A 16,541-nucleotide genomic window follows, 5' to 3' on the forward strand; every position below is an offset into this window, starting at 1 on the left:
ATGCCAATGTAGGATGATGCTCCAAGAGAAAGCACTGCTCCTAGCAGCATATTTATCTTTAAAATCCTAGGCAGAATCATTGTGGTTTACCCTTGTTTCTATTTCCTTCTGATCCCAGATATTCAGCGAGAAGAGGAAAAGGTAAAAAGATCCATCAAAGATGCTGCCAAAAAGGGCCAAAAAGATGTGTGTGTAGTCCTGGCCAAAGAGATGATTTGTTCACGGAAGGCTGTGAGCAAACTCTATGCCTCCAAAGCCCACATGAATTCTGTGCTGATGGGGATGAAGAATCAGCTGGGTAAGAATCAGAATAGAATTCAATGGAATTATTACTGAATTTCTACCTCACCTGATCCCACAGGTGATCCCAGAGCTGATCTCTACTCAGCTTGATACAAAACAATAAACTTATATATCTGATTTTGTAACAGTGCAGTGCAACTCTCACATTGATATTGCACAGAAGCAGCTCCCACATCGGTGGGTGCATCTTTGGAGGGGAGCATAAATAACTATTAATCCAGAACTATTTCATTTCAAGTAATCTGTGCAAGAGAGCTGAAATGTGGCAGTGTTCTCTCCCCCCTGTATAATAGTGTTGTCTCTCCCCGTATAATAGTTTCATGCAACCTTTGTTCTCTCTGTAAAATAGTGTTTCTCAAAAGTGCCATATGAGCATGGTCTGTTTTGTGATGCTGGAGATCTGAAGGGATTTGGAGATAAGTTTAGTTTCCTTCAAGTTCTGTGAAGAAGACAGGTTCTTTCCTATCAATTTTCCCATCCTAAGGGGTTTCATAAAGAGGAAAGCCGGGAAAACAAGACTGAGCAATAGAATCAGTGAAACAACCTGATTGTGGTTGTATATGTCCATTGATGGTTCTTTGCATGCAAGCGATTACATCTCTTTGTTAAACTCTCAAGGCTCCCAATAACTCAGTGTCAGAAAGAACACAATGAGTATGGGTGTGAGAAGTGTTCATGTTTATGATTATTTTTTTGGAAGAAAGGTCATGATAGATTCCAGAAAAACTTATGTTAAAACAAAACTTCCGTCCTGGAATTTATTGACTTCATGGGTCCAAGATGGATCTATAAAACCTATCTGATGAAATAGTAAATAGTTTCTGCATTAATCATTTACCAACCCCTGAATTATTTGTAGGGCATGTATTGCCAATACGGTCTTCTAAATGCAGAAAGATAGTTGAGATTTCAGCTTTATGCTTGGCAGTGGTATTCACTTTAGTATGTCCAGATCTTTCAGTTCCAGAGGTTTTAAGGGTTCGTGTCAGAGTTGAACACTATATCTACTTTGCCTTGTTAACAGTTGGTATCTCAAAAAAAATGTGGTGATGTACGCTTTCATTTTTCAATATTACTTTTGCTGATATCATTAAAGGGATGTTTACTATTTTATGGTTGTTCATTTTCCAGGATAGTTAACTTGGCTGTGACGGAAAAGTTAACATTAGGTTGACAAGGTAAAATCAGAGCAAGGAAATTCTGCCTTTGGCCATTTTGCTAAGCCCAAACTGCAAGGCCCAGCTGCAGTCCAAAGTGCTCATTAGCACATACCATGTCTGGGAGAACTGTGGAGGCGGCCGCCATTTCACAGGACCCTTAGATAAGGTACCAAGCTGCTAAATTGGCTCCAAGGCCGCTTGATTAACAACAAGGTGCAGCTGTGAACTTTTCAGGTGGGGGGGGGAAGAGTCCACCATTAGGGAGAAGGCCTGTGGCACATCCACACTAAAATGTTTGGCTGGATCTAATTGGTGGATGGGTCAGGAGACCTATAAAGGTGGAAGGAAGTAGCTTTCCTTTGTCTTAGTTCATTTTTCTTAGTCCATCTCTGGCCGGGGGGGGGGGGCTGAGCTTTGACCATTTCTGTCAAGATGGACCTGCCTTGACTGCAGCAAGGATGGGTTGGACTGGAACTTTGAAAGTGTAAGACTTTGGTGAGTGATAGTTACAGCTGACCAGATTATTGGATTGATGGAACAAAGGGACTTGGTTGTGGGAGCTAATCCAGAGTTGGTTGGTATGTGAACTGGAGACCCCAGTAACGGAGACCTGCTCCTGGGTTCAAGCCGGAGGCTCAGGCTGGAGCATAGTTCAAAGGGGTCTGCTAAACTGACCTGACTATCAGGTTTGGAAGCTCTTATGATTATGGAGCAATTGGCAACTGAAACAGGAGAAACCTGAGAGGTGTTGTGGCTGGATGGGTTTATGGCTGCTTAATTACCTCTAGGGGCAATAAGCAGACTACACAACACTCTGGAGGAGATCGTGGAGCCCATAACATTGGCCACTAAAAAGGCATACATTGCAATAAGTGCATCTAAACGCTTTATTGAATTATGTAGTTCTTTAAAAAAAAAGTGGTGAAAACTGCATTTCTTGCCTGCAGAAATTGCTTTCTGGATGTACAGTCACAACTTTGAGAATTTGCATGTGCAGCCCTGAATGTGGAAAAGTTCTAGAGCTTTGACATAGTCCAGTCAAAGTCCATGCTTCACACTTTTCTGGCAAGTGCCTATTGCAGATGAGTCAGGAGTTGAATATAAGGTCTAAGATCAGTTTCTTTGCCTGCTTGCTTCCCTTCCATTGTTTGCATCAGGGCTGTAATGTAAACACTTAAACTTTGAGTTGGCATATAAACTTGTGATGAGGGAAGCTCACTTTTGGAACCCTGATTTAATTAATCTCATTGTTGTGCTATCTGCTTTGGCACATTTGTAAAAGTGTGACTTGGCTAAAGGGAAAATGTATCATTTTTCATTGTGACAAGAGATAATGATGACCATTGGCTTAGATACCTTTAAAGCGGGATTGGATGAATTCATGGCTTGTGGTTTTATCAGTAGCCATTAGACAAGATAACCTGACAGAACCTGTTTGTTCAGGCAGTGTACTTCTGAATACTGGTCGGTGGGGGATGGGTAGTGGAGAAGAGAGAGTGCCTCCTGTAAGCATCTGGATCAGTGGAAACAGAATGCTGGACTAGATCTTCCCTTGGTCTGATCTAGCAGAGGTTTTCTGTATTGTAGAAATGCTTGGTTTTTCAAAACTGGAAAAGGAAAATAATTCTGTGCTCTTTACTGACACTTTCCTGCTGCCTTGACAAATTTATGAAGTGAAGAACAAGTAGGCATGTTGAAACTTCCAGCATCCTGGTTCCTCTCTGAACTTGGAAACTTGAATTGGTGGCAAGGAATGTCAAAGATTTTATTCTACTGATTGTTCCATGCTTTTTCCTGGCAGCTGTCCTGCGAGTAGCTGGGTCATTACAGAAAAGCACAGAAGTCATGAAAGCCATGCAAAACTTAGTGAAAATCCCTGAAATTCAGGCTTCAATGAGGGAACTGTCCAAAGAAATGATGAAGGTAAGCCGCTCTTAATTTTGGGGGTCTCATGAGTATGTAAGAGGCATCTGCTTCAGAATGTTGCTTCTGTTATTTTGGGTTAGGACTCCCATCTCCCCTTCCTTTTGTCCAGATGAAGCCTCTCTACCACCTGTTCATAGCAGATTGAGCACCATACTACCCATTTTTTCTAGAATGTTTAAATCTAGCTGCATGAAATTGCTTGTTGGAATAGGCCAGTGAGAGAGGCCTGATTCATAGGATTGAAGCTGTATAGTTCTAACCTTTTAAGTAAGTAACTTGATCTTGCATTTGTGCATCTTCTAGGCAGGTATTATAGAAGAGATGCTGGAGGATACTTTTGAAAGTATGGAAGACCAAGAGGAGATGGAAGAGGAAGCAGAAATGGAGATTGACAAAATTTTGTTTGAAATTACAGCTGGTAAGTAGGAGTATGCATGCGTGTGCCATATACTGCTTTTTTGTTAATAGCTAAGTGAACCTCCTTTCCTTGCAATGTCAATTCTACTATTAATTTAAAAATGCAGGCAAGTCTCACAGGTATTGCTGAGCTCTTGCTCAGATGCTGTGTGGCAGAGATTTTTAACCTGGAATCCATGGATGGGCCTCTGGGGGTGGGTTTCTGTGAACTGGGTGCAAAAAACTTGTGTATCTCTTTGCATGTATCTTTCTGGGGAAGGGGGTCCATGGCTTTCTTCAGATTCTCAAAGGGATCCATAACCCAGAAAAGGTTAACAACCGCATCTATATGGTGTTGAATGGGACTTAAAACTTCAAAGGAACACAGCAATATTGTTACTTCCTCATGGCTTGTTGCACATGCACTTTTGTGGGATCCAGTGGATTGCATATGGATGCTTTGGATTAGCAAGTCTGATTGCTAATAAGTTTGTCAGTGTAGGACCCGGAGTGAAAAGCGATCACTACCAGGCATCTCAGTTGGTCAAGAAATCTGAGAGCAATCCAGAGAAAGCAAGAAAGCATGCTTTGCATGTCGAAAGTTCCAGGCTCAGTCCCTCCTAAAAATTCCTGTCTGTAGCCTTGGGGAGCTGCTGCCTGCTTATGTCAACAGTACTGATCTAATGAACCAAATGTTTGACTCAGTATGAGGCAGCTTCCTGTATTTCCTTTATATACCACTTTTCTTTGCTTCAAAGTAGTTTGTAATTAAATATAAATCACCAATATCGCCATATTGCAAAAAAAAAAAATCTTCACTATAAATGTGATGAAAGTTCATGGTTTTTTTGGGTTCTCATTAGCACTCTGAAAATGATATATTATTTTGAACAGCGTTCTAATGGCCAATGGTATTCACTATCTGCAAGCTTCTCTAGAGATGGAATTGTATAAAACTGGGATTAATGCAAGAAAAAGTCCTGCTACAGGCTTGACCAGATGCTTCCCAAGCTGGGGGCTCACACCCGTTGATCTCAGTCACCTAGAGAGCTCTTATGGAGAGAGGTGTTTCCTAAGATAGGTTGAAGCTTTAAAGGTGAAAGCCAGCACCCTGAGTTGCCCAAAAGCAAATTGAAGCCAGTTGATTAAAAAACAGGATGAGGCTCACCCTCCTCTAGAAAGAATTCTGACTGTAGAATTGGAATTAAATTGAAAGCCTGCAAAATGCCAAGTGCATTCTGGCTGATTCTTGTACATTTTCCTAATTGTTTTTAAAGGCTGTCCTGCCTCTTTTTGCTTTGCTTCTCTGCAGGAGCTTTGGGTAAAGCGCCCAGTAAAGTCACAGATGCCCTTCCTGAGCATGAGCCTGAAGGGGCCGCAGCAGCCATTGATGAGGATGAAGAAGAAGACATTGAAGCTATGCAGTCACGGTTAGCAACTCTTCGAAGCTAAACTTACACCTCCTGTACAGTTTGAGTCATTTTGCAATGGGCTCTCCTGTCCTGCCTTTACAATGTAAGATTTCACGTGAAAGTGTTTCCTGTATATATTCTTATATTTTTTTTGTGGGTTTGCTTTCAGAGATATTATTTTTACCTGTTTTTTTTCTGTCAAGCTATGACACCTCTGAACGGCTCTGGTGGACTAGAGGGGAGATAGTATATGTATTCGCAAACTAAATCTTGAAAAGAGTTTCTGCTTTAAGTACTGTATTCCCAAAAGCACTTCCATGGACTGAGGCTATTATAGTAGCATTATGTACATTTCTGAAAACACTAAAACTGGATTTTAATAAACCGTTTTTAACACTTGCTTGGTTTTTGGGAGGAGCTGTTTTCTTTCAAGTAAATGGACAAAACACAGTCATCAGTTGTCAGAAAGTCCCTCAGTCACAAAATAGTTCTGATGTGCTTCAGTACTGGAGGTGATCTTCAAGGAAGAAGCTGAGCAGAAGCCTTTATTGTAAGAAAGATGATCAAAGAAGCATGGCAGCAAGGATGAGCTGGGGGGGGGATGAAATCCAAAGTGGTGCAAGCAGAAGGCATCAATGAATGGATCTTAATGTATTTCAGGCAACAACCGTTTCTTGAGTTAATGATGTAAAAGATTATTAGCCAACACCAAATTCAATTATGTGGGGAACTCCAAACACTTTGGGATTCTTTCATTCTTTCTTTGTACTAACTACTAGGGAACTATGGCCAAATAATTTGCACACTGCCTCTTCCCCCCTCCCCTTTGTATTGCATATCCAATGCAACTGGAAAAGCCTTGCTAGAATGTACCTGCTGAAACCGGGAGCCCCCCCCCCCAGAGCGAAGAGATGCTATAATCCACAAAACTCCAGGTAACCAGGGACCAGGCAGAGAATAAGGGTAGAATAGAACTAGTTTTATTTAAAAGTTGAAAAGCAGTAGGAGAAGAAAGGGGTGGGATGGGGGTCAAAGTTGATAGCAGGTTAGAGGCCTAAATATGTAAAAAGGGTTGTCAAACATAAGGCGCAGGGGCCAGATGCAGCTCGCAGAAGCTTTTTATCCGGCCCTCAGGCTCTCATCTGCTAAGCAGTGCTGTAATGTTACTGCTGAAGATAACAGTAATGTGAAAATTGGGCTCTCTCATATCTTGAAATATGATCAAGATTTGTGTATTTTCTCTTCTGTTTGCAGCTAATGAGTTCCTAAGTAAGAAAAAAGTGCTTATTTTTGCTTATGACCTGTTTAATGGCATCAATTCCTGCCTAATGACATCACTTCCGGCCCTCAGCAGGTAATTCGACCCTTGGTATGAAACTAGTTTGACACCCCTGGTATAAAGGGTTACTAAAGGTGCAGTTACCATTAATGCCCAGCAGATGGCGCTACAACCCTACTCAATCTGCTTCACAGCTCATGTGCTGAGTTTGTACTAGCTCTGAGTATGGACTAAAATGAACCAGAAAACCTGACATTTTCTACCTAGACCTTTCTTCCCCTAGCTAAGTCACCTTGTGTGAAGGAATCTCCAACCCTTTTCATTCACTGTTTGGTGAGTGGGTACTTGTCTCTGAGTCCCACAGACTGCTGGAAGAGGTTTGTTGTATTCTCAGGTAGTCTAACCCTCCAAGTTAATATACATGAGTGCCAGGTTGTTTAGTCTTGCATGAAAATTCTAGGTACATTGGCCTAGCCTATCACTGAAAACAGGTGCTGCTTTGCAAAAGGTGCACCCTACCCACTATGTGAGCATAAGAAGCAAAGCCCTGGAACAAGTTGAGTAACTAGGGTAGGGAAAGTAGTAGAGCACATCAGAGATCGGTTTCATTTTCAGTCTGCCTTTTAACCTCCTTGCCAATGTCCCTACCCGAAATTTCCTCCTTTGGTCAGATGATCAGCATCAGAGTTTCACCTCTTGTACTTTTACTGTTTTGCCTACCTGGCCTAAGTACACTTTAGAAGATAAGAACAGCCCAGCTGGATCAGGCCATAGGCCCATCTAGTCCAGCTTCCTGTATCTCACAGCGGCCCACCAAATGCCCCAGGGAGCACACCAGATAACAAGAGACCTCATCCTGGTGCCCTCCCTTGCATCTGACATAGCCCATTTCTAAAATCAGGAGGTTGCACATACACATCATGGCTTGTAACCCGTAATGGATTTTTCCTCCAGAAACTTGTCCAATCCCCTTTTAAAGGCGTCGAGGCCAGATGCCATCACCACATCCTGTGGCAAGGAGTTCCACAGACCAACCACACGCTGAGTAAAGAAATAGAGTGGGTTTGCTATGCCTCTAACCATCATGTTTTACTCCTGGCCCATTTTAAAGTGGACCCCTTTAATTTTAATTTTTGGGCTTTTGTTTTTATTTTTGGGCTCTCTGTTCACCCAAGAAAAAGAAATATGAAAATAGAGGTGTGCATAAAGGCCTAGGTCAGTGGTTCCTGAAGTTCTTCTTTCACGGCACCCTGTTGTGATGATGCCCCACAATGGGGAGGATGAGCTGGCCGCAGCATTCCCCTGAGATCTCACATGATCTTGGCCCAGTCAAGACGGCAGCACCTGGAAGAGCCAAGAAGAGGCTGCCATGGAAATCATGCAGCAGAGTTTGCTGTGGCATAACAGGTCACTGGCATGCAGTTTGGGAACCACTGGCCTACATTATACGTTCTTTCTAATTGTATGTTACCTTATGGTCGTAGTTATAAAATGGCTGCAGGCAAAACTGTTGTAATGAGCAACTGCTTGCAGAGAGACTGAGGGCCCATGTATATGCCTAGAAAGGAAATTATACTACAGCCTTCCTTCTACCACTTCAAAACAGGTAAGAAGTCTCATGATTCTTGCTTCCCAGATTCCCTGCCCATACAAATACAGCATGACACAGAAAACAGTTCTAGCCCAGCTTATTCCCAGACATGTTAGTTTTTTTGTCACCTCCGTCTCTTTTATACTGTTTTTACTGCTGTTCCCATGTAAATCCAAATGCTTCCCTAGTGGATAAAAACAGCACATCACCAGAATAAATCCTGGTCTTTCAGCTCACATTTCTATGCATATCTACTCAGAAGTAAATCTCACTGAGTTGAATGGGACTTACTCTCAGGTAAGTATGTATAGCATGGCAACCTGAAGGTACTACAGGACTCTGCCCCTTTCGCTCAACAAACTCCTCCTAGATTTGCTATAGGGAACACTCATGAGTTTATTTCAGCATATATATTCAAGCAACATAGCCATTCAGTTGTATGTTGATGGTTCCATATTCCTGTTCAGAAAATGTGTCAGTTTTACACTATAAATATCTCAAATCCACACTGGACCCTGGTGAACAGTTAATGCAGTTATTGTGCAAATGCTTTGCTTTTTGTTTCTACATGTATACGTTCTCCAGGTTACCAATATTCATTGATTGTGCACAGTGTACTCCATGCTTCAAGAATCCTGTATTACAGGGCTTTTCAAACTTGGGCGTCACGACGCCCCAGCCTGCGAGCCCTGGCCCCTGCCCACCTGTGTCTCATTTCCCCTTCCCATTGAGCTTTCCTGATTCCAACTTTTTCCCCCTACACTATCAGGCTCAAAGCTACCACACTTAGCTCTCTTTTATTCCTCCTTTTCCCCCCCCTCCCCTTATCAGGTTCAATTTGGCCACCACTTACCTGTGTCTTATTTCTTTATCTGAATTCTTTATCTTTATCTGAATTCTATTTCATTCCATGTTTTCTTCTAAGTTATGAAGCTCAGTCCACTGTTATGTGTCTTAGTTATTCATTCTTCTTGCATTATGAGGCTCTATTTGGCCACCACTTAGCTCTCCCTTCTCTTCTTTCTCACTGAGATCTCCCATTTTCCTACTTGGTTAAAATTGGCCATCTCTTACCTTTTCTGTATTCCTCCTTCACTTTCTTACTTTACCAGGCTGAATTTGGCCACACTTGACTTTCTTTTATTCCTTCTTACATTATCAGGCTCAGAAGGGCCAAGACTTTACCTGTGCCTTATTTCTTTTCTTTATTTAACCACCAAGCTCTCCCTTACTCCTCCTCTTTTTTTATGTTATCAGGCTCAATTTGGCCACACCAGGTGCTATTGTATTCTTTGTTTTCTTTGTTATGTTTTCAGGCTCTATTTGGCCACTACTTACCTGTGTCCTATTTTTTTTTCTCATTCACACTGAGCTCTCCCGTATTTCACCCCAACCCCAACCCCCTTATCAGGCTCAATTTAGTCACACTTGGCTCCCATTCATGCCTTCTTTCCATTATCAGGCTCAGTTTGATTACTACTTAACTGCATCCTATTGCTTTCTTTCCCTTTTTCCACTATGTGTCCCCAGTTCATTCACTCCCTCCCCCCACATTGTCAGACTAAATTTGGACACATTGAGTTACCTTGTATTTCTTATTTTATTTCAGCTGGTTTTGGCCACTACTTATCTGTATCTTATGCCATTTCTTTCTTTCCCACTGAGCTCTCTCTCATCCCCCCTTCCTAGTTTTTATACTCATTTTGGCTACACTTCTCTCTCTTTTATTCTTCCTTTTGTTACATTATCAGATTCAGTTTGGCTACCGTGTAGCTCTCCTTCATGCCTCCTTTTCCTTGGGTGCCCTTTGGGGAGAAAGGCGGAATACAAATTTAATAAATAAATAAATTTATTTTTACACTGGCAGGCATAATTTCAACTTACTAATATTCCCTTTCCAACACTCTCATTCTTCCTTTCTCTCCCTTGGTCAGAGGTTCCCAAACTGGGGTGTCATGATGCCCCAGCCCAGGAATTTCTGTCTCTGCCCCCTTAAGGGGCGGGCAAAGGCAGCAAAGATCACTGCAATTGCACTGCTGCAGGGGTAAAGGGTTTAAAAAAAAAAACTCACCTCAGGCAGTTTTTTTTTTTTGGAACTATTTTAAGAAATTTGCAGGCTTGGAGAGCTAAGACAGAGCTAAGCTCTATCTGTTCTATCTTACATTATCGGACTATATTTGGCCTGTGTCTTATTACATCTTTTCCCTTCCCACTGCGTTCTCCCTTATTCTAAATTTTGTTCCGTTATCAGGTTTAGTTTAGTCACACTTTACTCTCCTTTATTCCTCCTCTTTTGTTACTTTACTAGACTCAACTGTGCCACAACCTCTGTGCTACTGCTCTCACTTGAGGAACAGAAAAGTTTTTGTTTACAGATGGGATGGGTACATCTGGGGTGTGTTAAATACATTATCTGACACACACACACACACACACACACACACACCCACCACCACCACCTCTGTTTTTTCTGCAGAACCATGCCTGATGAAAAGACTCGCACTTGAGTCTGAGTTCCCAAAATGCTCTGGACAGGTCCCCACAGCCACCCATTATGACTTGAGCACAAGTCAAATGGGGCAGGGTTAGACTGGAGTCAAGCGGTGGTAGATTGTCACATCCTTGAAATTTGGCAACTAATTTCCTGTGCTGTACTCCTTTTTTTTTCCCTTCCCATAATTGCTGGCCCATAATTTTTTTTTCTTACCTTATCGGGATCAAGAGGCCACCCTCAGTGCCTTTTAATTCTGACTTTTCTTTCTGACATTATCAGGTTCAATCTAGCCACTCATGGTTGTATATTATTCTTTCCTTTCTATCAGATAGTATCAGGTTTCATTTTGCCACTACTTACCTGTGTCTTGTTCCTCTTTCCCATTGAGGTCTCCATTCTTCCTCCTTTTGGGGGGGCCTACCTTTCAAGCTTGGTTTGTCCACACCAAGCTCTCTGGTATGCCATCATTTCTTTCTTACATTATTAGGCTGTATTTGACCACTGCTTACCTGTGCCTTATTTTCTTTCTTTCTCAGTGAGTTTTTCTTCCCCACCCCTCATGTTATCTGGTTCAAGTAGTTCACACATAGCTAGGGTGGCCAGATACAAAGGGAGGCAGAGTGCCTATACCTTTAACCATTGTATAGAAGAAGGAATTTTGGCAGGAACAGTTCAACATGGAAGGGTTTAAAAAGCTGCACCTGATAAAAGTCCCTCTTCTATACAATGGTTGAAGGTATATGCACTCTGTCCCCCCTTTGTATCTGGTAACCCTACACATAGATCATTTTTACATTCTTTCAATTCTAAAAAAATCAGGCTCAATTTGGCTACATGTGGCTCTAATTTTATCCCCTCCCCCTTTTACACAATCAGACTGTTTGACCACCAGTATTTTATTCCTTCCCCCCAAGCACTCCCTTATTCCACCTACTTCCCTCTATATTATCAGGCAGAATTTGGCCACAATAAGCTCCTTTTTATTCCTTATTTTCTTTCTTACATAATCAGGATCAGTGTGGCAACATGTGGCTAAGGGCAAAATCCTAACCCCTTATGTCAGTGCTTTCCAGCCAATGGGATGTGTGTTGCACCCTGCAGTTGGGTGTCACTCACGGAGACCTCCTCAAAGTAAGGGTATGTTTACAGAGCTGCATTGCCCTTATGTCAGTGCTGGAAAGCACTGACATAAGGGGTTAGGATTGCGCCCTTAGTCTTTCTTTTCTGTTAGGTTCAATTGGGCCACCACTTACAGAGTCTTATTCTTCTTTCCCATAATGTTCTGCTGTATTCCTCCTCCCCAACTCAATTTCCTCTCAGTTTCCTCCAATTTGCTCCTTATTATTCATTTTTCTTTCTTACATTATCAGACTCTATTTGGCCACTACTTACCTGTGTCTTAGTAGTAAGTGTCCTAGGGCGCAATCCAGAGGTGCCCATGGGTTGATGCGCTGGCCCAGAAGGGTCGCAAACATACCATAAAGCACGTTTGTGCCTCCTCGGGAGTAAGCCACATTCGCACACCAAGGTGCGCTGGCCCACGGAGGCTGAATCCAGCCTCGGGGGGGGGGGGGCTTACTCTGTGAGTCTTGCGTTGGCCCAGCTGTGCAGACCCAAGGCTCTGGGGTGGGTGGGAGGGAGGCGTTCCTGGGTGGGGGAGGGTGGGCGGGCAGGTGGGGAGTGGGAGGCAGGGCTGGGATGCGGCAGTTATACAGGATCCCAACCCTCGTTCCCAGGGAGATTGGAGCAGCTTCAAGTCACTCCACTCTCCTTGGACTTGCGCCACCTCAAGAGGTGGCACAAGTCCTAGGAGATCCATAGGGACCAGCGTGCTTTACCCAGAGGTAAGGGGAAAAGTTTCCCCTTGCCTCTGGCTCAGCCACTTTGGGCCCTTACCCTGTGCTGGATACAGCGCAAGCCTCTTGGCTTGCCTGTTCTAGCACAGGATAGGATTGTGCCCTAAGGGTCCAATCCTATCCAATTATCCGGTGCTGGTGCAGCTTTGCCAATGGGGCATGCACTGCATCTTGTGGTGAAGCAGCAGTCACAGAGACCTCCTTAAGGTATGGGAACATTTGTTCCTTTACCCTGGGACTGCATTGCAGCTGCAGCGGTGTTGGAAAATTGGATAGGATTGGGCCCTAAACTACTTTTTTAGAAAGTAGTTAGTACTTTTCTTCTTTCTACTAAGCTCTCCCTTATTCTACCTTTTCTCCCTACATTATCTGGCTGAGTTTAGCCAATGTTTTCTCCATTTTATACCTTCTTTTGTGTCAGTTTGGCCACACAAAGCTCTGTTTTATTTGTTCGTTTTTTCTTAGGTTATCAGGCTCGGTTTTGCCTCTTCTTTTCTGTTTGTTATTCCTTCTTTTTTCTTTCCAGTGTAGGTTCTCATGCTTAATTTCAGCACACTGATTTCCCTTTTATTCCCTCTTTTCTTTCTTATATTATCAGATTGTCCACACTGAGCTCCCTTTTATTCTGCCTTTATATGATCAGGCTCGTTTGTCCATGAGCAACCTGTTCCTTCTTGCTCCCCCTTTTTTCCTCTACCACTGAGCTCTCCCTTATTCCTCCCCCATTTCCTGGATCTGATCCTATGGGCTGTGAGCGCCAGCACCTAGTGAGTAAGCTTTTCAGTGAGTAGGTGCCTTTAGGCACCTAGCAAGTAAATGGTGGCACCAGCAGGAAGGCCTGCACTGTCCCATGGGTGCCACATCCCGCCTGACAGCCGCCAACAAAGGTAACATTTGCACAGGGTAGTGGATGAGTGGGGAGAGGGCGGCCTGAAAGCAGGGAAGGGGTGTTTCTGGTCTGGGGGAGGGTGGAACGGGGGGGTGGATCAGTAGCAGCATTAAATGGACCTACTTGCTTCTGCGCCAGCTAAATAGCTGGCACAGATCCAAGTACCCCCATTGAGCAGGGATAAGGGAACAAATGCGCTCTTACCCTGAAGAGACTTCCTGCCTACTCAACTGTAGTGCTAGATACAGTGCAGGCCTGGTGAATCCACTGCACCAGTGCTGCATAGAATTGGGCTGTCCGTTTGGGCATATTTAGTTCTTTTTTATTCTTCCTTTTCTGTCTTACATGATCAAGCACTGTTTGCACACACTTACCTGTGCCTTATTTCTTTTTTTCTCTCTCATTGGAATCTCCCATATTCCTTTCCCCCCCCCCTCCAAGTTATCAGGTTCAGTTGAGTTCTCTTAGCTCTCTTTTTTACATTCTTTTCTTCCTTAATCTATCAGGTTCCCTTTGGCCACACTAAGCTGCCTTTTATTCCTCCTTTTTACATTATCAATTTGGCAAGAAGGATCTTTATATATCCCTTCTTTTCTATTTTTATCAGGCTGCACCCGTGTCTTATTCCTTTTTTCTTTACCACCAAACTCTCACTTTATTCTCCCTCCCCCACCCACATTTTCAGGCTCAAAATCTCCACACAGTTTCTTCTTTTCTTTTCTTCTCTAACTCTCAGGGAGTTTGAGAACTGCAGTAAGTTATTGTGTGGGAGTGGAAAAGGCAGTGGGGGTGGGTGGAAGGATTGCTCACTAAGGGGGCTGCAGGGACTGACATTTACTTACCAGTTCCTGCAGTAGCCTCCCGGGGGTGCTGAGAGCCTTGTGCTACCCTCCACAGGTCTCCCCAGCCTCTAGAAAGTGAAAGAGTGATCGTGCTCCTAACAAAACCGGAAGTGGAGTGCAATTGCTCCACTTTCACTTTTTGAAGTCTGGGGAGCCCCGCAGAAGGTCGTGCAGGGCTCACCACACCCCCAGGAGGCTGCTGCAGGGACTGGTAAGTAAATGCCAGTCCCTGTAGCCCCCTTAGCAACGCGATCCTGGGGATCGCATCACTACTTCCCCCTGCCCCCGCCCCTTATGGGGGCAGAGACCAGGGCCCACAGGCTGGGGTGTCGCAACACCCCAGTTTGAGAAGCCCTGCACTAAACTCTTCCTTATTTCAGCTCTTTCCCCCCAACATTATCAGGCTCAATTTGGCTACACTAAGCCCTCCTGTATCCTTCCTTTTCTTTATAACATTATTGGGCTCAATTTTGCTACACCTTTCTTTCTTTTATTCTTTCACTTCTTTTTTATATTATGAGGCACTATTTGGGAACCACTTGGCTGTCCAGTACTTCTTTTTGTTTTTTCTTATGTCACTGAGAGCCTAATCCTATCCAATGTTGGTACAAATAGGGGCACAGGGGGGATCAGTGTTGAATTGGAGCAGGCAGGAGGTCTCCATAGAGTAAGGGAACATTTGCTCCCTTAGCCTAAGAGCACCCCTGCCTGCTCAATGGGGTTACTCAAAGCTGTACTTGCGCAGAACCGACTAACCCCACGTAGAGCTTTCAGGTTCAGGACAGGGATTAAGATATGGCAGGGGTCAGGCTTTCCTGCCAGCGCCACTTACTCTCTGGATGTCAGAAAACACTTTATAGAACTTTTATAACACTCAGAGCTGGTGCTGCAGCCACAGCGATGGCACTGCTTAGTCAGAGGAGTGGGCTCTGAGTCTTTTTTCTTCATACATTATCAGGCTCTTTATGGCCCTTCCTCCCTCCCTCCTGCTTAATTGGGCCACCACTTACCTATGTCCTATTGCTTCCCTGAGCTCTCACTTATTCTTTTTTGTTTAAAATCAGGCTCACTTAGGCCATATTTAGTTCCTTTTTGTTCTGTTTTCTCTTTTGTTACATGATCAGGGTATATTTGGCCACTATATACTGGGGTGTTATTCATATTTTTTCTATACTATGGAGCTCTCCCATTTCTTTTTTCTTTCCTACATTATCAGGCTCACAGCCTCCACACATATTATTTTCCTTCTTTCTTACATTATCAGGTGTAATTTGGCACAACACGGCTCTATTTTCTTTCTTATTTTCTGTCTTTCATTATCAGGATTAATTTAGTCACTACTTACCTACCGTGTTTCCCAGAAAATAAGACACTGTCTATTTTTTTGGCTCAAAAAAAAACACACTAGGTCTTATTTTCAGGGTAGGTCTTATTTTTTTCCAGAAGTCAGTCCCTTTATAGTTAATGGGACTTACTCCCTGGAAGGTATGGAGAGGGTGTCCCCTCAGCGCCCAGGAGGATGCCTGCCTGCCTGCCTGCCTATTTTGGGGGGAAAAGGGTACCTTGTTCTTTTTTTTTTTCTTGCCTCCTAGCTCTCTTTTCTTTTTACATTACCAGGTTCTACCTGGCCACTAATTCTCTCCCTTACTCCCTTTTTTATTTCACACCAGTTAGCTCCCTTTTCTTCCTTACATTATCAGGCATAATTTAGCACTACTTACATGTATCATATCCCTTTATAGTGGACTTACTCCCTGGAAGGTGCGGATAGGATAGAACCAGGAGGATGCCTGCCTGCCTGCCTGCCTACTCAGAAGTCAGTCCCTTTATAGTTAGTTAATGGGACTTACTCCCTGGAAAGTGTGGAGAGCCTCAGAGCCTGGTAAGCAGGGTTGCCTCACTTGCTGCTTCCCACCTCAGTGTTCTCTGCCCAAGGTAGCACAGCAGGCGCTTTCTAGGTGGCGCGCACGGGAGTGCAGCATTCCCGGTCACGCTGTCCACCCGCTCCCGCCCGAGGACCCCTTCCGCTCCCCCATCCCATCCTGGTCCTGATCACAACTAGGTCTTATTTTTCGGGGTAGGTCTTATATTTCAGCAATTCTCAAAAAACACACTACGTCTTATTTTTGGGGTAGGTCTTATTTTGGGGAAAACTGGGTACCTTGTTTTTTTTTTCTTGCCTCCTAGCTCTCTTTTCCTTTTCTTTTTACATTACCAGGCTCTACCTGGCCACTAATTCTCTCCCTTACTCCCTTTTTTATTTCACACCAGTTAGCTCCCTTTTCTTCCTTACATTATCAGGCATAATTTAGCACTACTTACATGTATCATATCCTACCACTGAGCTCTCCCATATACCACATTTCCCCCCATTAGACTCAAATTAGCCATAC

At 43.6% G+C, this 16,541-nt stretch overlaps 1 protein-coding gene across 2 annotated transcripts in view; it reads left to right on the forward strand.

The window, feature by feature from the left end:
* Window positions 1-5,596, forward strand: part of LOC136652069 (charged multivesicular body protein 3) — a 31,573-nt gene extending 25,977 nt beyond the window's left edge. For both annotated transcript variants that reach the window (XM_066628919.1, XM_066628918.1), the window contains 4 exons: window positions 119-298; window positions 3,265-3,386; window positions 3,693-3,807; window positions 5,098-5,596. In XM_066628919.1, the coding sequence (XP_066485016.1) occupies window positions 119-298; window positions 3,265-3,386; window positions 3,693-3,807; window positions 5,098-5,237 (557 nt within the window). In that variant the 3' untranslated portion in view covers window positions 5,238-5,596. The remainder of the gene's footprint in view (window positions 1-118; window positions 299-3,264; window positions 3,387-3,692; window positions 3,808-5,097) is intronic.
* The last annotated feature ends 10,945 nt before the right edge of the window (window positions 5,597-16,541 follow it).

This window comes from Tiliqua scincoides, chromosome 5, assembly GCF_035046505.1.
Source record: "Tiliqua scincoides isolate rTilSci1 chromosome 5, rTilSci1.hap2, whole genome shotgun sequence".
Lineage (NCBI taxonomy): Eukaryota > Metazoa > Chordata > Lepidosauria > Squamata > Scincidae > Tiliqua > Tiliqua scincoides.